The sequence below is a fragment of the Melopsittacus undulatus genome, chromosome 8 (assembly GCF_012275295.1).
Source record: "Melopsittacus undulatus isolate bMelUnd1 chromosome 8, bMelUnd1.mat.Z, whole genome shotgun sequence".
Lineage (NCBI taxonomy): Eukaryota > Metazoa > Chordata > Aves > Psittaciformes > Psittaculidae > Melopsittacus > Melopsittacus undulatus.
The window spans coordinates 33,123,381-33,148,085 of NC_047534.1; the positions used below are offsets into that span (position 1 = coordinate 33,123,381).

At 38.3% G+C, this 24,705-nt stretch overlaps 1 protein-coding gene across 1 annotated transcript in view; it reads right to left on the reverse strand.

Annotated features, from left to right (window-relative positions):
• Nucleotides 1-5,457: 5,457 nt before the first annotated feature.
• HECW2 (HECT, C2 and WW domain containing E3 ubiquitin protein ligase 2) overlaps nucleotides 5,458-24,705 on the reverse strand; it is a 109,132-nt gene continuing 89,884 nt past the window's right edge. Inside the window, exons 21-28 of the mRNA XM_005145564.4 lie at nucleotides 21,311-21,463; nucleotides 19,285-19,383; nucleotides 17,347-17,476; nucleotides 16,609-16,755; nucleotides 15,858-15,972; nucleotides 15,005-15,090; nucleotides 13,519-13,631; nucleotides 5,458-8,122 (exon numbers count right to left, since the gene is read on the reverse strand). Coding sequence (XP_005145621.1) covers nucleotides 8,011-8,122; nucleotides 13,519-13,631; nucleotides 15,005-15,090; nucleotides 15,858-15,972; nucleotides 16,609-16,755; nucleotides 17,347-17,476; nucleotides 19,285-19,383; nucleotides 21,311-21,463 — 955 coding nt within the window. The 3' untranslated portion in view covers nucleotides 5,458-8,010. The remainder of the gene's footprint in view (nucleotides 8,123-13,518; nucleotides 13,632-15,004; nucleotides 15,091-15,857; nucleotides 15,973-16,608; nucleotides 16,756-17,346; nucleotides 17,477-19,284; nucleotides 19,384-21,310; nucleotides 21,464-24,705) is intronic.

The following is a 24,705-nucleotide window of genomic DNA, read 5'->3' on the forward strand; positions in this document are numbered from 1 at the left end:
GCCTCCAAGGCTATATCATCCCAAGGAAAAACAGTACGAATAATAACCATCCTCCTAAGATGATTTATGCACTTGTTATTATCTAATTGTTCTTCCTCCCTGCAATGCTGGTAAGTAACAGCAGTCTCCTGAGTGTTGCAGACTCATTGCAGAAAAATGTCCTGCTGTATGGATCTATTGAACCATTATGGCCCAATGTACCTGTTGTCTTCTTGTTCAGGACAAAGTTTATCTAAAGCTCTTACTGCCGCAGTTACCATGTTGAAGAAGAATACTTGCAAGGAATTCTTCTTTAGGCTCTTATACTGACTTATCCAATAGTCTTGACTTTCAGGTAAAGACACCAGGTCAGCTTTTGGGTAAAGAAACAGATCCTAGAATCTTCCTATGCTCTTACACAGTATTTATTCTAATCTTATCAGTGTGAGTGGAGTCAAAACATCAGTTTGGCCAAAGCCAACTAGGTCATCAAGAATACTTAAATTACCTTAAATAAGCGTTAGAAACGTCATTTCAGTCACTCTCTTGGTGGAAATTCGTGGTTTTCCCACAACCATAATGCAAACCTCAACCAGAAAAAATCCAAAACAGAAACACCCTATATTCCTCCCTCCCCTTACATTTTCACATATCTAAATGTTAGGAATTTGGCCAATCACATTTAAAACGAAAGTCACCTTTAGTAGCAATGATGAAACTTTTCATCATATGCTATTTCTCTTGCCAAATGCAGCTAGTAATAAACACAATTATTGGTACAAACAATAAGAGTAAAGAGGACTTCCAGACACCACCCTTATTTTATTTATAAGCCTTCATTTCCTAACAGTTGTAAAAATAAAATAAATAAAAAACTAAACAAATGAACAAAAAACCCCACAAACACACCCAAACCCAACAGAACAAGAAAAAACAACAAGTTTTCTGATTGTGTACTTTGGATTGTCAAAACCTAATAATTAGGGAAAATGTCTTGCAGTTGCAGTAACACTAATGTATTTCAGGATGCATAGACATTTTTCCTGGGTACATTATCACAGCCCTGTTTTCAAGCAAAAAGTATCGCCTTCTGTATAACCAGTGGTCAGCACAGCTCACTGTCCTGCTCCCTGCTTGCAAAGTGCAGTCCTTTTGCTGTCCCTGCTCTTTTAGCTTTGTCTTCTCTCCAGCACTATTCCATGGTAGCATTTTGTATGCTTTATCTGCTGTGTGGTACTGTCGTTATCTTATCATTACAGCACCTACAATTACATTCCTTCCTTAGCATAATTTATGAGGCTTTAGAGATTTATTTCCATACAGTAATCTATTATAAAATTACTTAGGTCCAATGTCCAGATGAAGTCAACATGACAATCAAATATGATGTCTCAGCAAAATCTTCTTCTATTGATCCAATTTATACTTCCAAATGAGTATTTCTAAGTATAAAAATTGTAATTCTTGTAATTCTCATTTTAAATGAGAGATGCCAAATAGCTGATGGAGTATGTCATGACATGCTTGTGTTGCAATTAGCAGGCAATGCAGATATGAATGAGCTTTTGGCAGTGACCAGCTCAGGGTCTGTATTGACAAAGCCTCCATCTGTGGCAGGCACAGTCCTCGCCAAAGTAATAAATCACATGCTGACATGATTGCTGGATCAGCACTCACCTGCTTGACTGCAAGAGCTTCTCACCCTCTCAGCCAACAGCCTTAAGTAGCCCATGGGACCTCACAAATTCTGGTACAGAAATCATGGCAAGAAAGATCCCCTGCCTCGCTATGAATTGTGCAAAACCAAACTCAAAGGACATTTTACCCTTGGATACCTGATCAACTGGTTTCCAAAGACCTTGTGACTGTTTTTCTTAAACTATTCACAATCTAAACGTAACAGTGATCCTATAGACTTTCTGGACTGAAGGGAGTTGCTTTTGTTGCAAAGGAGATCCGTTTAATTCTTGTTGAAAAAACTAAGCAAACCCACAGTCTTACTCTGCTACTACAGCTGCAGTCAGGCTAGGTGGTCAGCAATTGTCTCTGGGTGATTTTAAGATTATGTGCAATTAAGCAGGAGAGGACAGGCAGCCTTTGGAAGGTAGCCCACAATAAGGGAGATCAGAGTCTTGTGGAGTTCTGTAGGTCTGTGCATTGAAAAGCTGATTACATCGATGTCAGCACAAAACTATGTTAAATTAGTGGCACAATGTACCTCCTGAGTGCTCAGCAAAAGCCACCTAAGTAGACAAGGCTTTTTCTAGGAGGGCAATGACTGAAAAGTCTCTGAAAGTTCTGAAAAAGAAATGACTGAAAACCAAAATACAAGTTTCATTATTCAGAAGTTTAAGGTAGGGAGGATTGAAAGGAGCATCGCTTGGCTCCCTTTCAGATTCACCATAACTAAGAGACCAGTCAGACTACATCTGTAGTTAAATTTTTTGTTATTACCATTCTGGCATGCAATCAGTCTGCATTTGGGCCATAAAAGAAACAAAGTCAAAATTGAAGGGGGCAAATCAGTTATTAGTAATTGTTTCACATAGTCCTCAAGAGCTATTCTAGCTGCACTCTGAATACATACAGGCACTACAATGGATTGTAACTATTCCAGAGAAGTCCTTGACTGTCATCCTTTTACTTAGTCAGGAGAAGCCTTCCTAAGCAGTGACCAGGTGGTCATTATAATGTCACCGATATCAAGTAAAGCAAATTAATCATGAGTTTACCTTAAAACAGCTACAGCATAACACGACTGAGCAGAGCTATGCTGTAGAGCCCTAAATGAAGTTTCAACCTGAACAATACCTTTCTTAACAGTAAATTATTTTAGAAAATGCCAGAAATATTTGCATAAAAACCTCTTAGCAACGAGCACTCTAAATGACAGTAGTCCGAAACTGAACAGAACTCTGAAGCTTGTGCTCTGTTTTTAAAGAGATGTGAAACATAACCCAATACACACTGTGAAAACTCTGTGATTTTATGGTCAGCTTTGTAGTTTTGCATACTGCTAAAAAATACATTGTAAAAAGGCTTTTACCCTCACTGGCTTTACAATAAAGTCCTTTTCCCTTCCTATTTGCCCAATGTACTATTATTTTTCCAGCAAACAAGCAATTTCAAGATCAACCTCCTAAACTCTTCCTTTATTGTAAAATACTTAGGCCACAGGTCAGCCTAGTCCAACAGCAGCCATTGTGGTTGTGCTAATAAAATGATACAGGATTTTTTACTTGCAGTTGGTAAGCCAGTCAACCCAGGTCATTTCTGCTGTTCTGTTTCAGGCCACAGAATTGAGCTGCAATGCAAACTAGTTAAGAAGCCAGGTTTGAGTGATTAGGGAGAAATTTTATTGGGAGTTCAATTTGCTTGCCCAGGGAAGAAAGAATGAGAAGGGGAAAGAGCTGTGCTGGTTGAGTATTAATACTTTAAGTTTATCGTTAAAGCTAAATCTTATAACTGGAGACCAAACTACTCAATTCCCATTAATGCTAACAGGAATAAAGTACCTTTCCACAAAAAAACAATGGCAAGAAAAACTACTAGTATCATTGAAAACAAATCAGTTTCATTCACTGAAAAAGAATTAACTTGCTTTATGCTACGGGAAATGAATTTATACTGGCTGCCACAGATTACCCTTTGGAGAATAGGAATTCCCTCAGTCCAGAGACTGTGTGCTTGCAAGTATCTCCATAAACCTCTGCAGCTACCACTGCAGAAACTCAGTAAACATCTGCAATAAATACTGCTGAGATTACATTTAGCAATCAGATGATACCATATGAATGCTTCAGAGGGAAGCTTTTTTTCCCTCTAACTGCTTTTAAAGGGATTAAAAATACATCAGAAACCACAAAACTCTTTTCTTTCCTATAATTTTAAACTGAGCAAACTACCAGTCCAGTGCTCTGCCAGTTTAACTCATGCCAGAAACTTTGTCTGATGTCCTGCCAGCACACTGCTGCCTAGATTTTCAGTTTCCCTGAAGATTACATATATTCACCATACCCTGTATGACCCGAGGTTAACTGCTTCGATGTGGAGTTTATGTGGTGCCCAAGCAGACCTGTGTACACAGATGGCTTTCACCCTAGATGCTCTCTAAGCCATAGTAACACCCATTTCTGGTAGGTTTGCTATGAGGGCAATGAAAACTGTGTTTAAAAGCAAAAAAACCCAATTATTTGATGAATACTGAGGAAAAACAGCAGGCAAGGGGTGGGAGAAAAGTTTTGCTTCTGGTGAGCAGGGCTGTGTCACATGGGAGTTTAGTTTGAATCAAAAGAAGCCTTTCCTGCATTACCCAGCAAGGTGCTGCTGATGGCATGACAGGTAGCAGATGGCTATCTCCTGCCTGCTGTGGGCAAAAGCACTGGTAACCTAACTGCTGCTGGCTTGCAGATTCTGAATGGATAACTGCCAGCTACAGTAAGCCCTGCACTGTGTAGTTTCATTGACTACAAGCTTTTCCATTGTATTTAAGAGTGTTACAGTTAAATTGACTGATAGCATACCTTTGCTTGGCTGGGATGTTGGAACCTGGGAAAAGGTGGACCTGGCCCTGAAGTGCCAGGGACAGAGGCCACTTGAAGTTGCCATGGGCTGCAGGGACCTGCTAGCTGCTTTTTGGCTAGCAGTGCACGGCTCCACTCCCCAGCAGAGCAGGAAAAATGGGTACCACATGGGGACAGCCCCAGCCAGACTCTGTCTGATGGAGATGCTGCAGGTTAAGTTGTTAAGAGCTGTCATCACACTGTAGCTGAAGGGAATCTTTTGTCTACTTCAGGCTGACTTTCTTTCCTCTCAAAATGCAAAGCTCCATAGCATAATCTGGAAAAGCTCTGAGGAGATGCACACCTTCAGAAAAGCTTCTCAGTCTTTCTCTGCTTGGAGCCTCATGCACGCCACAGCACATCATAAGCAGAAGCACCCTGTTTGCCTGTTAAAATCATCTGCAGGACATGAAAGCTGGCTTTCACTTGGGACACATTTAATGGGAATGGCTTCCCACACTGAAAGAATATTCTAAGCAGTAGCCAGGAGACATGAGTGCTTGAGGAGGCTCAGGCTTCCTTTCGTATACTCCCTTTCTGCTAATCTCTTCAGAGCAGCAGCAATGCTTGTATCATCACAAAGAGCCAACCAAGTGCTTGAGGCACCTGGGGCAGCCATACCTGGGCAGCTAACTCATCACTTCCAAATTGCCTTTTGTTGGAGTCCCCCAGGTGATGTTGGCAGCAAAAGAGGATGCAGCAGTTTCTACCCCATCTCTCTTGATCTTAATGCTGCAAGGGCTCTGGATTTTATTTATCTTTATATATATATATATATATATATATATTTCTTTTTTAACTGACGGCTGCCCCACTGGTGACCCTGTCACATCTATACAGAATTCCAGATCATCATGGGTGATTTCCATTATTGTTACATGCATAAATACAGAAACAAATGTGTGCAGTAGATATATTTAAATAAAAATTGTCAAGATGCATTTATTGTTTTAGTTTTGTACAAAAGCATAACTTAAAAGGCAGACTAGTATAAACTTACTTTGTGCCAAATATTTAAACTTTTCATTCCAAAGAGTTTCTGGTTCAAAACTTGTAGATACAGTTTCCACCTGGGAAATCTCCTTTTTAGACCACAGATAACACAGTATTGCAAACTCATAATTCTGCAGTCCTTCAACCAATCCAAAGCTGCATTCTGCTTCGAGTGCCCGAGTTTTAGTTACTCAGTGAATGGATCATATGAAACATGAGCCATGCTGGAGTGACCTGATGAAAAGTCAGTTTGCCTACTGCTCGTTGGTGCTCTGAAAAAAGATGTGCATTAGGATCTGTGACATGCAATCTTAGCAAAGACTGATAAATACATGTGTAAAAATAAGGTGACATGTTTGGATCTTGCTTTGACACTTCATACAAGCCAAAAGTAGCGTAAGAAAACCTGTTACTGAAGCGAGTCCCAGATGTCATGCAGAAGCTCAATTATTCCCAAAGAAAAGAGAATGCTTTCACTCTGATTTTGCAAATGGGTTTTCCTTCTCACAGGTAACATCTTCACAGTAAGCCTGAAGGGTTTTCTCAGTCACCATCACAGCTGCACTTGCCTTCTGACTTGGAGCACGCAGCAGCAGTCTTTGCTGACGACATCTTCATAGGCGCTCACCTCCCCTGGAAACCAGCTCCCACAAGAACAAGCAGGATACCTCCCCGAGATGCCCCTTCAGGAGTCTCCAAAGTGAGAATATTACTTCAAACACTACTTTCCCCACAAAAGAAGGCTTGCTGTGCTTCAATACTATCAAAAGAGGGCTAGCACAAAGCTAGATGCATGTTCTTGTTGTTCAGTATCCAAGTGCAGCTTCCTGGGATTTTAAATGGTGGTGGATGCACTGCATGACAGCAGCTGTACAAGAAACAGCGTGCAGCTGCACAAATGTTCCACAAGACCATCTGGAGGAAAGTACCAAAAACAGATGCAAGCAAGCTCATGTATTTCAGCAAAATTAAGAATAAAGAAACTGGTGTCCATGCAGTGTTTGATATGCCATAAAAACTCTTTCAAATAACGTCTGATAAGAAAACTATTTACCAGTGAAAATACAAGCTTAGACACTATGACCAGTTTACATCTTGTAGGTGTTCACTAATATGGGACAGTAGCATTATGACCAGCGGCTCACCTTAAAGTAGGTTACTCATGGGTTTCCAAATGAGCTAGTGTTTTATGGTGCTGTACAAATAAAAAGTGGGGAGCATATGAAAGATCTGTATTAAACTTCACTGCATTAAGTTATCCAATGCATGAAAAATGACCCAGATGCATTTAAAATAAATGCATATTACAATATCAATATAGTATTATAAAATTATTACTTATGTGCACAGTCCTGATATCTATAGACATGGCACCGTGAAGAAAGCCTGGTTCCTAAGTGGTTTTATAGATACTTGATAGTGATGCAGTTTGCTATCAGTCAGATCATAATGTCCCTTCGACTTTGGTTCATTCAGTGCAAAATATTTTTGGGAGTTGTTTTACTCTTATAAAAATAAAAGGCATTTTTTTCCCCTTGAGAGTGCTTAAAGAATAAACACTAGCAGAATGCCTGTTCGAGCATGGAAAGTGACCAAAACAGAAACTATGTTTTAGTTTGCTTGTTTCCTGTTTACACTCTAAGAAACATAATATAAGGAACCTATAAAAATAAACAGAAGTCACTGTGTTAGGGTTTTGTTTTCCTGATATGCTGTGATAAATTGCTAGTTTCTTCTTAAAATAGTTTCCATGCAGTATAAAGCATAAAATCAGTCTTATGGTTATGAAGTTCATGTAACAGCTCAGCTTTTGTCATACACACCACTGGCAAATACATTTCCACAAACCTCCTTAATGCAAGCCATTATTGTTACATCCTTTGTTGCTGACTTTCCTTCCAATTCACCTCTGCCCCAGGTAGGTGAGCTCTATGGTGCACACCATGCAGACACTCATAGTCTTCAGTAAAACAAGAACTGGATATGCTCCTATAACATATGGCATAAAGTAATGTACCTTCAGGAATTAAAAAGGAAGAAAATAAAAAGGACTTTTTTGATAATTTACTGTGTAGGTAAGGGCTGAATGATTTCACATTTTGACTTGAATTTTGTATTCAACAACTCTGATGAAATCCAGTTTTGGGGTACATGTCAGTTTTGCAGTAGCCAGGTTGATCCCAACATGGGATTATGTTTCTTGTTTGCTCAGAACATAAACTGAAGAAGTTTGCCTGTCCTGAAAAACTATGGATTGCAAGACTTGGGCTTCCCTGCACATCAGGCACACTTTAATTTCGCTGTAGAGAATTCTGCCACTACCACAATGCTTTCTAATTGCTCTTTCATGGAACCTCATTATTTGATTTGCACCGTGAAACAATTTTCCTCTAGGAAATCCAAGACAAACGTTCATTCATTCATCGAGAAGACAGATCCACAACAGTCCAATGAGCTGGGCACTGTGGTTTGTGTGTCACTCAAGTCCAAAAGTACTTGTCTCTTCAACTGCTGTCAACAGTTTTTCATATAACATAGAGAATGATGGATAAGGGGGAAGGTCCAGACGATTAAAACAAGTGTGAGCCCTGAGGGGGGAAAAAAAAACAGAAGGTGAAGAAGTACATTATTAAGAAGTTCAAAAGAGAACACACAGGCTGGTATGTGCTTGCATAGATGGGTAGATAGCAGTCTTTCAGAATACTTTGTTCTGTTAAATGATGTTCTCCAATTGAGCACATAGCAAGGTTTAATCTATTTCTCATTAAAATAAACCAGTAAGAAGAATTTATGAAGGTCTTCAGAAGCACACTGACAGCCCAAAAGGCATGGGATAAATTTTATCTATTAAATATGCATGAGGAAAGAATGACAGAGCATGGTACAACTCAAACTGTCTCTTCTGAAATCTTGGCTTTAAATGTATCTTCTGAGAAGGAGGAGGGGTTTTTTTTTGGTACTGATGATACCTGAAAACTGTATTTGTAACCGTAAGCAAGATACTTCAGTACACTGAATATGCATAACACACTAGATTTGGTGAAAATCCTCCAAATACACAGTAAACAATCCCACAGCAGTAAAGGACAGACAAATGAGATGCTTTCCTTCTACATTTCCTTGGCATATAAATCCTGCTCTGCTTGTGCTGATTTACACAATGTACATACATGGCCCTGCAAGCCAATGACCTTTAGAATAATACTTTTTACTATTACATGAAACTATGCAAGTACCTCTAGCATACCACCCTGCTTTCTCAAGAGGACAACCACATGGTTTCAATCTCAAGTTTCCAAAGTCTACGTGCCTCAGTTTTTTGACACACTTTGAACTGACTCAAAACCTCTTTCAGGAAATGAAAAGGGAGATAATAAAGGTTTCTCCTTATAGCAGAATAATGGATATCACTGCCTCAGGGCAGGCTAAGGATAATACTGTCTAAAACACTATAGTGGGTGGTTATTCTCTAGTGGAATAGGTAACATAACTATTGATGTGATGGGCTCTTGAAAAAAAAATGGTGTGAAGAGAAGGCGACAAAAGCCCTACTTTAGACTGATTTTAGAGGATGAAAACCTTTGTTTGCATTTTGGCAGGTCTGGGGTTATTCTTCTGCAAAAATAACACATCACAGAGTTGTTTGAATACAATTCAGGTGAAAAATTTTCCCTACAGTGACCTGCCCTTCATCAGTATGAGCCATCTTAAATGTAAATGTGTAACACAATGTCAATGGAACGACTGAACAAGCTCTCTCCTTGCAGCAAATTAACTCCTCATTTAATCTAACCACTCCCAGAATTTTGAGTGTCTACAACAGACCTGTACTGAGCTTTCTCTGAGTCAGAAAGTGCTGCTTTCCATAGGAATACATTCACTAATTGCTGTTTTAGTGGCTCTCAACTCCCAACTACTGGGATGGAAGGCGAAGTGGGTTAATCTCATTTGTTAGAAACCCTCATCAAAGCTGAAACACTCAGTTACAGCCTTAGAGTGTCAGGCTGAAAAAATATATACCCAGTAAAGAAGGCCACACTATTATTATAAACATAGTCCAAACATCACTTAAATCACTTAAAAATCACTGCAATCACTTTAAAAAAAAGGCATTGAATTTCACACTCTCCCCAAAAGTCTTAGAAGTATACTGATAGTACGTGCTGTATAGCAGAGGGGGCATTTCCTCACCCCTGTATTCCAGAAGCCTGATATTCCAGCCATCCTTTTAAGGCTCCTGGAGGAAAGCTTCCTTTGTACTCCTGGTTTGCCTTTCCAAAAACCTTATAAAGCAGTATCTGTGGATTTTTGAAGTAAGAATCTGATTTAGACCCAGCAGCAAATATGCAACTGGAACTCAGTGATCCCTTGAGTTCAGTGGAGAATGTGGGAGAGTCTTAGGCAATTAACAGTCTAACCACATGCTTCTGCTGCATGGAGCTGACAGCCATTCATTAGAACTATGGATCATGCTGTGTGGGCTGCAAAACCACAAATTAGAGAAGACACAGTATATAATTAGCAAGGGATTAATTAGAAACTGGTTTAATAGTAAGCTGGCAAGTTGTTTACATTTATGAAGAGAACTGAGTTTTATCTTAATTTTGAGGGCAAGCTTGAAAATGTAATCACCTCCTTCAGAAAACCAAATCATTAAAAAAGACAAAAACTTAAGATCTTTGTCTTCTGAGGCAATGCATGCTTTCCTCACCCTAGCAAGCAACTTCATATGTCTTTGAAAAGAAAGGTTTTTTGGCTTTGGACAGTATTTTCCCTTTCCAACATTTCAAACCACATGGGCACTAACTGTTCATCCTCTTGGACTCACACTGTATGACAACATGAAAAACCATCTTGGTTCCTGAAGTCTAGATTCCCAATTAATCTCCCCTTCATTCTGATTGCAGTAGTAAATTGAGTGATTTAAGGTTAAAATTCAGCAGACAGAAATACTACTTGTATGTGTATCATCACATGCACATATATGTAACGTACAGCTATGAATCTGGAACCAAATTTCTCGGTATGTAAGTGAACTGAAAGAGTAACAGTCCCCATGCTGATTTAGTTCAATCTACAACACGAGATAAGGAAGGAGAATTGGCATCAGGGATAGCAATAGTTAAGCTAAACCTGTAATCATCAATCTTTTCAGGGCCTTTTACACGAGTTATTAGCGTAAAAAGCAATGATGCTAGCTAGGCAACCTGACATGAGCCTCACAGAAATGTCACTATTTTGATTCAGCAGAACTGATTACACAGCAGTCAGAACAGTGGGAGCTAGGTAAACATCTAGTGAATACTTCTGTGTTTATATTCACAGCTGCTTAGACCATAAGCACATACCTAAGTAACTATTTTAGCTGCCTTATATGTCTAAACATCAGAACGAAGAGATGGGGATGGGTATTTCTATGTGTTTTCAGCAGTGCAGTAATTCTTTTAGAAACAGAGGGACAAAGTCCACTGCCTTGTCCTAACTTCAGCTCTAACTTTGGCCACCCTCACACTAAGCAATATCAAATTTCACAAGCACTTCCCCTTAAAGGGCAATTTGCAAAGTAAAGCATTGCTGTGAGCAAGTGACAGTGCCTTAACACAAATACTTTGGTTATCTGACAATCAGTAAGAGTCAGAGAGTCCTAGGGCAGCATTCTCAGCACATCCAGCAATGTGTTTACACATGCAGGGCTTGTGCAGAAACCTCTTCAAAGTTTGTTACTCGAGGTCGTTGTTAACAATGTCTTACCTTCAAGCCAGCACTACTCAGTGTTTGCACAGTAAGTCTTTGAAGCTGGTGAGAAACAGGCTGAAGATACACTGCACAATGCAAATGCTACTTTCTGCTGAGGGCTTAGCCCATTTAAGTATGAACATGGAAGATCATTTATGTTTTATGAGATCAAAGTTCCCCATGTATGAATGCCAGGGATTCTCAGCTCATGATAACCGTAGATATTTGTTATAGAGTTTTTGGTTTGTTTGGTTTCTTTAAACAAAACAATTGTGGTATTGGTTTAATTCTCACATTTTTATGTCAAAAACTATCCACAGAAACAAAAATCAAATATTTCCTAACCAAGGGAATCATAAATGAAACTTCAAGGGCACGATACATTCTCCTGTATTTGAAGAGTTGGCTTGTCCTCTCTATTTGCTTACTACCTTATGGTAGCAAAGTTTCTCTGTGTCTCACAACAGGAAGCAGTTTTACTCTGCAGTTTATTACAGCCAGGGCTCTGCTAACTTTTTCGGGGGAAATTCTGAACATCTTATTCTGCCATGTCCTGACCTTTTCCATGCTACAACCTGTGCTTGTGAGCACCAGGAATTCCAGTATTAGAGAACAGATAGAAAAAACTCCCATAATCTTTTTTCTTACTTAAACTCACAAGAAAACCTTGTATTTAGAAGTTAGAAATAATAAGAATAATTTTTAAAAATCAAAGCTTTTTCTTTTTAAACAAAATCAAAGCTATTTCATAACTAAATGATAAAGTAGACTTACCAGGCTACAAGGTATTACGAGGCACCCCCAAATATATTAGAGCATTCGATCTGAAACAGCAATTTCCAGAATTTGCTTATCTTTAATCCTCAGTTGCCTGGCTCTCATTTGTACCGTAAACTGGGAAGATTGCTTTGTTTAAAGGTCACCTGCTGTGCCTGTGGATATCACAGTGCCACTTCTGAGTCTTTCTCAGTGTGGTTCAAATGGCAGCCTGCAGGCAGGAGCCAACCTCAGTGATGCCTCTGCCTCTGACTTTGTGCTGGAGGAACAAGCTAAGTGATGGTCAGAGAAGCTCAGTGTGTCTGACAGATGTTTTGTGTCTAAAAAAGGATACACTGAATGCAAGTTATCGCTGAGGAATCTTGCTTACTAGGAATGGGCTAGGATTAGGGTTGAGTTTCCTCCATGGATCAGCCCAGCAGAAAGCTACCATCGCAAGCTATAGAAGCAGCATGCTAAAGCTGAGATCTGATTATGCAGAGATAGTTTACCCACACTCTGCATACTAATCTGTGTCTAACCACATTCTAAAGGCTACAGATTTATGGAACTGGATGAAAGGAAATCTTCCAGACTCATACCAGTCTAATCACAACATAGAAAAGGCTAGAGTCTGTCATTTTTTGTTAATGAAGTGCCCATGCTAGAAGATATTTCTTGCATCACTTGCATGTTAATCTAGTCCTGGTATGGCTACCATGGACCTTTGAAAAGAACTCTTTTTCCTGGTCTTTATAAAATGGTACCTGCCATTACCCAGTTTAAATGCTGCCTCTTGTCTGCAAGGGCTCTTACACCTCAATTCCTGCTTTCATATATTGGACTCTCACACTATACCTTCTTCATGTATTTTAATTGACCCTACTTGTTCTCTCTGAAATCTTCACCTTCCTTTGTCCCTGTGCTGCCTCTCAAGCCAAATGACCCCCCTCCTCAAAATACAACCCTACTTCAGTTCATAACTTGCCTCTTCCATATTTGTTAACACTCTTAACATCAGACAGAGCATAAAACTTACATCACTGAACTATACTGTAGAGACTGTGTCTAATGCAAGAATTCTGATACTAGCTTTTGCTATTTAACTTTATTAAATATTTTAATTTTAATTCATATTAATTTTTGCTCCTAAGGGATGATCTGTACGTTCAGTAAGTAAATACTTGTACATTTAATCAATATAACAAAATCCAATTCAAAAGTAGTTAACATTCTAATACAATTTTCCATTACAGAAGCATTATGGTATGGACATCAGCCACAGCTGCACTGCCTTGTCCATCTTATGGCAACAGAATTAAGTTCCAAGAAAAATGGATGCATCAAGACACTGAAACAATGGGGAAGGAAACTGGCATGTAAGGCATAGTATATTTGCATATTCAGTTAAAACTTGTTTCTCAAACATCTGTTATCCTGGTAACTGATACCCTAAAGTATCTCTAGCATTAAATACACACAACAGTTGTACCTTGGAAGAGCAGTGATCTTCCCCCACTTCTCTACACAGAACCTTCTTGGACCATTGCTCCCCCGTAGAGAGGCAAATCCTTCGTAAGGTATGCTGGACGTGCCTGTAACAAACTGCCAGCACAAACAAAACATCATGGATATTGAGTACACAGATGGTGTGCATTAGAAATGTATTTATACCAACAAACCCACTAAAGTCGAAATGCTTATGTAAAAGCATTTGTAAAATAAGGAATTTTGTAAGGCACAAGTAATAAATGTCACTTTAAATAGAGTGTAAGGGAAAACAGAACATTTTGTGACAGGACTCTAGAAGAGACAATTTATCAGATTAATTTCCTTTGAAAGAGCATATGTAAATACTGTAGAGTAAAATACTATTAATATCAAGTTACCTAACCTTAGGCCTGAGTGAGTTTTTCCCCTACTGTCTTTATTCTGTATTAAGAGGAACTACAAAAAAAGTAATAATGGCTTTGTATTATGCCTTTTTGGCTATGTGGATTTCAACACCTTCATAAACCATTATTAAATGCTATAAGAAAAGGACTAAATTTGGATAGGTAGAATGTCCACTGACATTTGCTGAAATGCTGTCTGTTGAGCAAATTTAGTTATAGCCTGTCATGAACTGACCAGATGTGGGTTTTGACAGATCAGAAGCTACTCAATTTTTATAGCTCTGGATATGAGAAATAAACTATTCACTAACTGATGTTATAGAAACATATAAATGATATTTCTGGCTCTCTATCAAATGAGATGTCCCACACTGCTTTTTACAAACTTTTTTATGTACTTAAAATGGAGTAAAAAAGAAATCCATCATATACAGGTACCTCAGTGATCAGATGCACATTCTGAACTGTTAAAACCAGTGGATTTCACAGTAGATAGAGAACATGGTATGGTTTGGGGTGTGGGTTTGTCTGCTTCCTTACAGATACGATGAATGTAACCCAAACTGCAAAAATTTAACTTAGCAGTAAAGGCACATGCATAAATATTTTTGAGAGGTTTTTATACCGCATCAAAAGGATGTCTGCATTCTGCAGGCTGGCTTAGTGAAAATGAACTGGACTGATTTTCAGGCTTTCACCATTCTTTTCTACTTTGAGGCACTGAAACTTCCATCTAAGCTTTCTCCTTCCTAAGCTGTACAAATATTATTCAAATTTCTACCTAATGATATAACCAATTACCATTTTCCTTTTCAATCTTTACTAGTCTTAATGTACTTATAATCAAACAAAAGCAAGCGATTATTGACATTGGATACTTTATCTGAAAAGCATCTTTAACTCAGAAATCTATGAAAACATCTATTAGCGTCAGTCACTCAAAATTATTAACAGTAAGACTTTTAGGATTATCAGGTTCTTTCCACTGGCCAGCATCACCATCAATTTTGGATGTCATATACCTGGATGGGACTAGTTTAGAACCTAATTTTAATGATGTGCACTACACAGCTGACTTCTCACCTGTAGAAGTCTTAATCGTTGCTCATTGTTGAACCTCTCCACAGCAGCCCAGAACCACCGAATTACAATGTGATTGTCATGATAACCTGTTAAAACAAGAAGAGCCTTCATAACCCTAGGTGCTGCAGAAGTAGTTGAAAGTATATTTAATAAGCTTTTCCTAGTTTGATCCTAGTCACAATAATGCTATATTTCTTGTCTGATAGCAGCAAAAGACAGGAGGTGAGAGAACAGTCTTTAAATGTTTAAAAATCTTGAAGGCAGAGACTTAATATATCTATGACAAAAAGGAGTGAAAACTCTTTGGGAAGCATTTCTTCCATTAACTAATCACTAACAGGAATGCCATATCTTGAAATATCACAATGCTGTGCTTTTTATATATCTAAATCTACAAATGATTCTACAACCATCTCTCTCAAAGTAGTTCTCAAATCTTCGATTGTTCTCACATTATCTCAACTGCCAGCCTGCAGTCACTGGGATTAATTCTAACTTCCTGTCTTCTTTGAAAGTGGAAAAGAGGTAATTCCTACTAATAATGGTTTCCATTCCATTTGTCTCCAGTGTAGGGGTGGTACTCTACTAGTGTGCAGGTAAGCACAGTGATTTCTGTGGAGAAGACTGCTCTGTTATGCTGTCCAGACAAGAACAGTACGGGAAGAGCTGCATGGGGAAGCAATGAAGCAAACTACAATGGACAAATGACCTTCTGATCCTCAACACAAACTTAACCACAGAAGTTCAGAAGATACTACAGGTGTATTTCATAGCATGGTTCTTTAATGTCTTAGAAATTGGGCAATTCCAAGCCCCCCAACACTGTCAGTAATCGACTCAAAATTAAGGTTACCTCCTCTGTACTCTGTATTATTTCTCCAATCACTCAAGTCAATTTCTGCTGTTCCAGCTATAACCAGTTCCAGCTCTCTGGCATCAAATACAGACACGAGCCTGGCATCAACCACCTGTGGAAGGAAATAAAATGCATAGCACATTTCTTCATTTACCAATTTTTGCTTCCCCATAAAAGACTAGTCTGCTATACAACATTTATCAGGTCACATTACTCTCACAAATGGAAATAATACAAGTTTTCTTTCTTTTTAAAAGCAAATAAATGGATGTCTTTTTCTTACACTGCAGTTCCAATTTAGTTTCATTAGAGAATCATGGTAAGTGGGAGAGAATTTTATTGGCAAGTAATACAGAATTATTTCAGGGCAAATTGAGTTCAATACATTCAACTTAATTGTCCATGTTAAAATAGGAGAGAAAAATACCTTGAAATACACTCAGTCTACTCTGTTATGTGGTACAGCATGCACACAAAACCCTCAAAGGCCCAATGAGGAAACAGATGGGTCACTTTAGCAGGTATTCACTGCTAATCATACAGATAGTGATCAATGGTACTTTCCAGTTTAAGTAGGTTCAAATCACCTTTCTTCATTCCCCCCACCTCCCATGATATCTGTGAGGGCACTTCTGATTACAGATGTATCTGGTTTTTGGAACTCTGTATTTGCGAAATGTGTATGAGGAGAAAAATATTTGGGGGGGGGGTAAAGGAAGAAAATAGATTTCATTTTGGAGTTTTTTACCTCATAGAAACCACGAACCAGACTTTCGGTTTGTTGTACAACACCTCTTTCAATTCTCCATTTCACCATTCTTTCTATATATTCTTTCTTGTTCTTTTCAGTGACTGGGATGTTGGCACCTCCTGGCTTTAGTTCCCGTTCTGTGATCTAAGGGGAAAAAAATGACCAAGTGACAACAAAAGAAAGAAAGAATTGTAATAATGTGTATTTTTAAGCTGAAGTAATTTCTCAAGAGCACCAGCCAGGAATGACTTTAGTAAACTGGAATATGTGACATAAGAGAACATCAACCAAATCTTTTTTTTTTTTGATGAAATAATATTTGAAACCCAATTTGGCCTAAGAATCTTCATATTTAGTATAAAGAATAAACTGAGAAGAAGAAACAATCTTTATAGCAACTAAACTATTGAAGTCTTCTAAATAATATTGTAACAAAGGTGTTGTAATACCTCTGAATGGGAACTCTGCTGCAGTTAAATTCAGGTAAACTACCTCCAGCAGAGCAATCCAAGACTTTGGCATTTCAGATACACTCCAGAAAATCTCCTTACCCAGCAAGACACGATTGACTGGTTATAAATACTCTTTTGTCCATACATTGCAACACTGTTTTCATCAAGCAGAATTTTATAAAAACAAGTTTAAATCTGCATGGACACGTCATTCTTGTGCCCAAATAAATGTTTCCCTAGCAATAGAATACACAAAGGAAATTGAATTAAGAATCTTGCACACCTGCCCAAAAACTTCTTCATTTACAGTAAATGTGAGATCTAGGATATCATGTATATCGTTGTCTTTCATCCACTGCAAACTCTGGTGAAACTCCTCATCGAGATATTCCAGGTCACTCAGGTCACAGAGTCTAACATAAAGAAGAAGAAAACACACAAATACAGATGACAGCAGTAGTGCGTGATCAGTAACTAAACTCAGACAGGACAGTCCTGAAAATCAGACTAACACTGGGAGCTAAGAGAAAAATCAAAAGAATAAAGAAGACTCTATTTCAATACTCTGTTTATTTGCCAAGTAATAGCAGTTACTGTATAACAAAACTATTTTGTTAATATACAAAATTACGGAGTTTATTAATTTGAAGACACTGATTTTAAGCTTATGCCAAGTCTCTCCCATGTGTCCTGTGACGGATATATTGGAATTTTGGAAATACACAAAGTGCATTTTCACTTTGTAGAGAGACAAAAAATGCAAATCATAAAAGAAATGGAAAGTTTTTGTAACAAGCAACTACTATCTTTTTCCCTTATGTGCCTACCCTGCCACCTCTCTCATCAGCTCATTGTATGGAGAAGTCTGTTCAGAGATCCTGCCTATGCAGAAATATCTTTTTACCTTTTGCCATATTTCCCCTTTTACAAATCCAACTTCTAAGGCCAACTGTCCCTTGCTGTCTTTAACAGGTACTACTCCATGCTTTGAACATGTCATCTGTTAATAATATTTAATGAAGGGGCAATTTCTGCCATTTCTAACTCCTTAAATCCTGTTCTGTCAAATAGGACACTGGGGCTATTCATTAAGTAAAGGGTTTTTAGCTGCAGGGTTCCTTGCGTGCTTATATTCTTGGGTCCAAAATAAGAAAGCCCTGTACTTTTAGTTGAATGCTCAAAAGAGTAATTTAAGTGACATCCTGCAGTAACAGCTCCTACATCAAAGCTGATGGATTGGGCACAAAGTCCCATCTGCAGAAGCAGTCTGGATGGCTCATAGTTCTGAGGAAAGTGAAGGTCCAGGAAAGGCTGGAACTTAGATGGCAAAGTTGCACGAATCAAGCTGCGTACAAAGATGACTGCCCTTCATTTTTAATTTTACTGTTTAGAGAACCACCAATTTAAATGATTAATTTAATTTGGCAGTCATAAAATATTAGTATTAAAGCCCATCCAGGCCAAGTCCTCACTCTTATTAAAACGATGTTGTTAGCATTTAGGTGTTTTTAAAATATACATACAATAGGCATGGATGCATTACTCCACACTACCAGAATGTATGATGCTTTATACAAAAAATATCCTTCCAGACTTCTAAAAACAGCTTTCAAATGAAACACAAAAAATGAAGCACCTTAAGTCCATTATGTCTTAAATTCCAGTCACGCTGAACAAGTCCAGCTCTGATTGTTTGCAATCTCCATTTTATGGAGCTTTATTCTGATATACTTTAGACTTTGTTTCCAGAACTACTACTCCTGCTCTGAAACTGTCTACCTCTGAAAATGGGTCTTGCAGTCTAAGTTACAAAGTGATTCATATCCTATCCTGTGAGTCACTACAAGACAAATGAATAAGAAATCTATTCATATCGGGAATAAAACCACAGCATTTCATCCTACAACTTCAAATGTAAGATTTTGTAGAAGTTGGTAACATGGTGAAAACAAAATAAGAGGTTTTCATATTGATCCGAAAGAACATTCTGGGTAACCATCATTGAACATTGAAAGAACAGTGGGTAACCATCAGCTAATGACTAAGTAGAAACAAAGCAAACTTTTCTATTTTAAAGAAGTCTTGGATTGAAATGAAGTGATTACATGATAAATAAAGGCCTGTTTTCTTCGATGATAAATCATAATTTATCCATACATAAAACAGCATCGTCCATGGGGAAGGAACCAAAAAGAAAAGGAGACAGAACAATTCTACTCACATTCGGAGGAGGGCTTTATAAAAGGGTCGTGTAAAAAAGGCATCTAGCAAATACTGATGTATCAAAGCAAGACCAAGAATTCGACCACTAAACCTGAACCTGGAAGAAAAAGAGTTACAGTCATCATATTGAAACTTTGTGGTTTGTAGACTGCTCTGTCATCAAAACTTACATATCTTTCCAAACAGCATTTTTTAAAATCAGAAAGCTGTGTATAAATTGTGGTAATTTTTTGTGCTTGGTTTTTAATTTTCTTGCATTTCTTTTCCATGCTCAGTAAGGCACAGAAAAAAAAACCCCAAGTCTGCAGGGTGTGGAGAAGTTGTAACTTCTCCATAAAGTCAAATCCATATTAACCAAATCAACCCCAGCCTCTTCATAGAAGTATATCTACCACACATCCCATATAGGATTAACTTGTTTTCATGTTACTGGGAGGCCAAAGGTTTTTCATCTGACTGATGATTAGGGAATTCCATATACATTTTCATGAAAGATGGCTGGAAGCTTTTTGGTGTCTCACAGTGCCCTCCAGCCCTATGTCAACATGATCTAACCAATCTTCTCTCCCCTCTCTTCCCCAGTTATCTTCATTTTGTTGGGTATATAAGGAGTGTTGGGTGGGAGGCAGTTGAACAGATTTCAGATCAGATGGCAGCCAACTTTGAAACAGTAGGGCCTTCACAAATATTCCCAAGAGATTGTGAAAAATCCTCCACATCTCTGGAATAGGTTTAAGTGTAGTGTTATTTTTCAAATAAAGTAATGTTTCTTACACTGATTATGCATCCTCAGCAACAGTTTTCTTGGAATAATTAGGGCTTTACTGCAGCTGCCTGTACACAGGGTTTGCAAGATAAGGATGTGACATGCAGAGCCTTCCCCTTCCAAGTATGACAGCTTGTCACAGCTGCATTTTCTGAATTCCCCAAGGCTGTACAAGACCAGTGGTGTCACTGGCACCAGCCTCCCAGAAAGAGAGGGGTCATACCTCCCTTACCCCCTAAGGTCTCTGGTCCAGCACTGCAGAAGCCAGAGATTAATACAAAATATTGGAGGAAGTTGTGTAGCATGTAAGGATGTTCCTCCCCTTTTTGCCAGACTTCTAGTTTTCCAATATAGCATACATCATTTATTGTTGCCATGTTAGAGTTCAACAGGTAGGTTGCTTCAACTTGATGCAGCCAACCATTTCATTTTCTATTCATTTCTAAAACTGGTAATGAGATTCCTTTCTGATACTCATTCTTCATAAGTGGCTTCCAATAAGTAAAGACTTAGTACATATCTGTCCTACACAGATGATCAGCCATTCTACTATTACCATATTCTAACTACCCACACAACAGAATTGTCTGTTAAAATTCACAGTACAGATTTACAGACTTTTGGTGATGCCAGGGCTTATATCAACTGAGGGTGATTCAAACTGGTTTATAGTTGTGATAATGGAATTATGCAAAAATCCTTGATACCTATTTTAGCAATATGTGTGTATGTCCAGACTTTGCTTAAGAGCTATGTAAGCAGCAGTCCTCCCCCCACCATTTATTAAGATACCTTCACAGATCGCCATCAAACAGACAAGTTGGGTTTTTTCCACTGTGGAGATCTCTGTACTCTTTAGGAAGACTCAAACAAACAACATACAGTAACACCTGTTTGAAATCTCCCTTAGTCTCTTTAGTTGACAAAAAGCCCACGTTTCCTTCATTATTTTTTAATGCACAAGAGGCTAGTACTACTTTCACGAAATGACTGCTAATGTACAAGGAAAACAGAGTTGTGTTGTGAGAAAATCTCATGGTACGTGTTTCAAATTGTAAGTTTTGCTGACCTTGTGAGAAATAAGAGAATTTAAACCACAAGAGAAAACAGAATCAAGGAAGTCAGAAGAAATGCAGTCATTTCGCTGCTGGTTAAAAAGATGGGATTCTGGTTTCTATGTTTGAGCAGATATGAGCAGATGTCTACAAGTGGGAACAACAGAAAACACAGCTGAAAAACAAAGAAAAATCATTCTTACCACTCATGGTGATTGTCTACAAAAGCAGACATGGGACTTATTTGTACTGTATAGGTATCGTTGGCTGAATATTCAAATAAACCATAATATGGATTGAAGAGCTCTCTAGACACCAGGAAAAAAAACTCTCTTGAAGGTCCACTGTAGTCCAACCTTTAAAGAGAAACTTGACATTACTATAAAGTGTTCATGTGTGCAAAGAAATGCTTCATGAATCTACATTCTTCATGCTCTATTTTAATTAAAATTTCATAAGATTTTAACCAGAACCCTTATCCTGCAGATTGCTTAATGCCAAGGTATGTAAAGTCCTCATGGGGCTATTCTGAAATGGAATAGCTTGGAGTGCTGGAATGAAATGCTCTATGCGGGCTGCTCTCATAAAAAAATTTGGCTCTGACTGTAGTGGCCTCTTTGCCACAGGAATATAACCAAATAATTGAGGGTAAGGGGGAGGAGGCAACATAAAAGAGCCAACATGAGACCTATCTGCATCTAACAAATTAAGAATGAAAATGAACACTTCTCATACTTTGTCTTTGCAGACTTGCAACAATAGGACAATTTGAAAGATAATATTTCAGTTTTCCCGAGCAACATAATCTGAGAGTACTTCAGTGATTTATCTTTCTTTGTCTTAAGTTTTCTTGTCTCACTTCCAAACATGAGTGCACTTAAATGGAGAGTGCATTTCCTTTGGAGGTGGTTGGGGTTTTCTTTTTGTTATTTCAAAATTCCAATACTAATGGAATCTAAATAACCCCTTCTTCCTGAACCATAAACAAACTCATTGCTGACAAAGTACTGAGACTCAATTTTGATATTATGCTTCAGGTCATCACTGAAATGAGTTAAGTATGAAGTTAGTGCTCTGGTAGAGCTGGAAACCAGAAAATTATGGATTTTCCTGTGGGGAACAGAGATGATTATAATCCTGACAAACAGATATATCTTCTGGAGGCTGAAACTTTTAAGAGGCTCTTGGTTTAGTACTAGGAAAAATACTCAGAAGTATCACAGAGAAGGTCAGCTTTCACATAGGACTTCTGTTACTTGTGTTTTGGCTCATGAACTTTTACAGAAGAGAAACGGATGAGCGTTATTTTCAAGGATGAAGTTTTCAGGAAAGTAAAAGCTAGGTACCATTATCAAGGTGAGGACAAAGCCTCTTCCCTCTACTGAAGGAAAAACATTTTCCCTTCAGTCATTTGGAAGCACTTCACTTCTGTTAAGCTTCAGAAATGAAGTACTGAAACAGATTCTTACCCTGGCAAAAAGGGCAGATTCCACATTCAAATTGCAGAAAAAGAAAACCCCAAACAAAACCTCAAAATGGTTTGATATCATGGACAACTGTTGGATCTTAATCTTGGCACAAACACCAGGGTGAAGTCAAAGCTCATCTGGAAGGCTCCTCCAAACTTCTGGGATAATCAGACTCACTATGAAATCTTAAAATAGGATAGAATCTGTGTGCTTCACTACCCACCATTTCATACAGCTCCTTCTGTACGCAGAGTTATTATGAGTCATGTTAAATAAATCAATCATGAGAGTCCTGCACTGCCAGTCAGATTTATCCCACAATTAAAGGCTTGGCACAAGGGTGAGAAAACTTCATACAAAAGGTATGCAACCACACAACAGCTGCAACTGTGGGGCATTTGGGTATTCAGGAACAGAGTAATATGTTGTTGGCAACATGACTCATGTCTCCTAGGAAGCGCCATTACTACTTCAGATTTACCACTCTACAATGCAAAGCAGCTTTTGCTGATAGTTAATAGAACTTAGGGAAAATAACTTTAAGAAACCATACTCTTCGTATCAAAATGTTCTTCATATATCATGTAATGAATGTAAAAACATGAAACTAGCATCACAATTGCATGACTGCAGAAATCAAAGGTTCAAGGAAGATACCAAACATTATGAGACTTAAGATACAAACCATATTAACAGCAATAACTATATCAAAGTTGCCCCACTTACTAATTTATAAACTAATAAACCAGTAGTTACTAAAATGTTTTCATTTTTGAGGATTTCATTACCCATCACCAGGTAATGGGTAATGCATTTCTTTTACCAAAAGGAAAAGAAATGCAAGAGCAAGCTTCCACTTAAAAAACTTAAAAAAGGAAGAGCAAATAGGAAACAATTAACTTTCAGTATTCCTCCTCCTCTCCTCCACCCTGACCTGTCTTTCTACACCTAGCCAAATGAAGTCTGATACATATCCTTGCACCATCTGTGATGAAACAAGAGTTTGCACACATCCTTTCCTCATTCAAAACACATTTCTACATATAGTCTTGACGTCATTTTAATTTTAGTTTGCTCTTAATTAACTCACTCTTTTCCATTACAAAGAGAATCTTGTGTAAAGTTGGCTAGAACAAGAAGAGCATGTGTCACTCCATTTCCAGGTCACTCTTCTTCTTGCTGTAGTGAGTGATGAAACGCAAAAGCCTGACATCTGATGAAGGGAGACAATCTATCTGGATCAATCTCTATCTCACATATGATTTTAAAGATTTCTCTTTTATTTTTAAACCTGAGTCGAGGTTGTAGCTGTGAAAGTAAAGGTTGGTAGGGCTGTATAAAACAAGCCTCATACCTGTATCCCCACCCTGCTCTGTCAATACAGTGTAATGTCATCCTGCACCAGCCTTGTCATTCCAGTTCTGAGTTTTTCCTCAGACAGCACAATGATATTATTTATATGAACAAGTCCACACTTGGCTTTCAGCTGTCAACATCATTGTAAGACTTCTGTGAGTCCTTATTAACACTGAGTACTTCATGGTGAACTTTACACAAACAACAGGATTTAGGGGTTTTTAAAGACAGATTAATTTTATCTAATCTTGTATGAGCTGTTTCTATTACAACTTAGCTACTTCCAAGACTCACACATTGCATGGCAATAACACACATACAGCATCCCAAGAGCTGTGTGCTGCAGTTTCCTAAATAGAGAGGAATAAAATTTACAATACATTCATTAAACATATCAATATCAAGGCTTTAAGATCTGAGAACAGGGTCACAAATCAAGAAATGAAAGAGGCAAATAGCACATTGTTCCAGTTTCGCTTGCAAGGAAAACCTAACCACATCTTCCTTTGCAATGCACATCTCACAACCTGTACATAACATGTTAGACTGTCACCAGACACAGACTGAGCATTCTCTGAAGGGACTCTGAAACACCAGGAATATGTGTATTTATTTGACAAGTAGCAACAGCCTAGCTGCTTTTACTGGTGACTCAGGCCCTGCCCTGAAGAGACAGTGAGCACCTCGGATACACTGCAGGCTTTCAGCTCCCTTTGCCTCAGACAGGAGCTGAACTAAGGATTGAGCCTCTAGCCTAGTCCTGAAGCACCCTC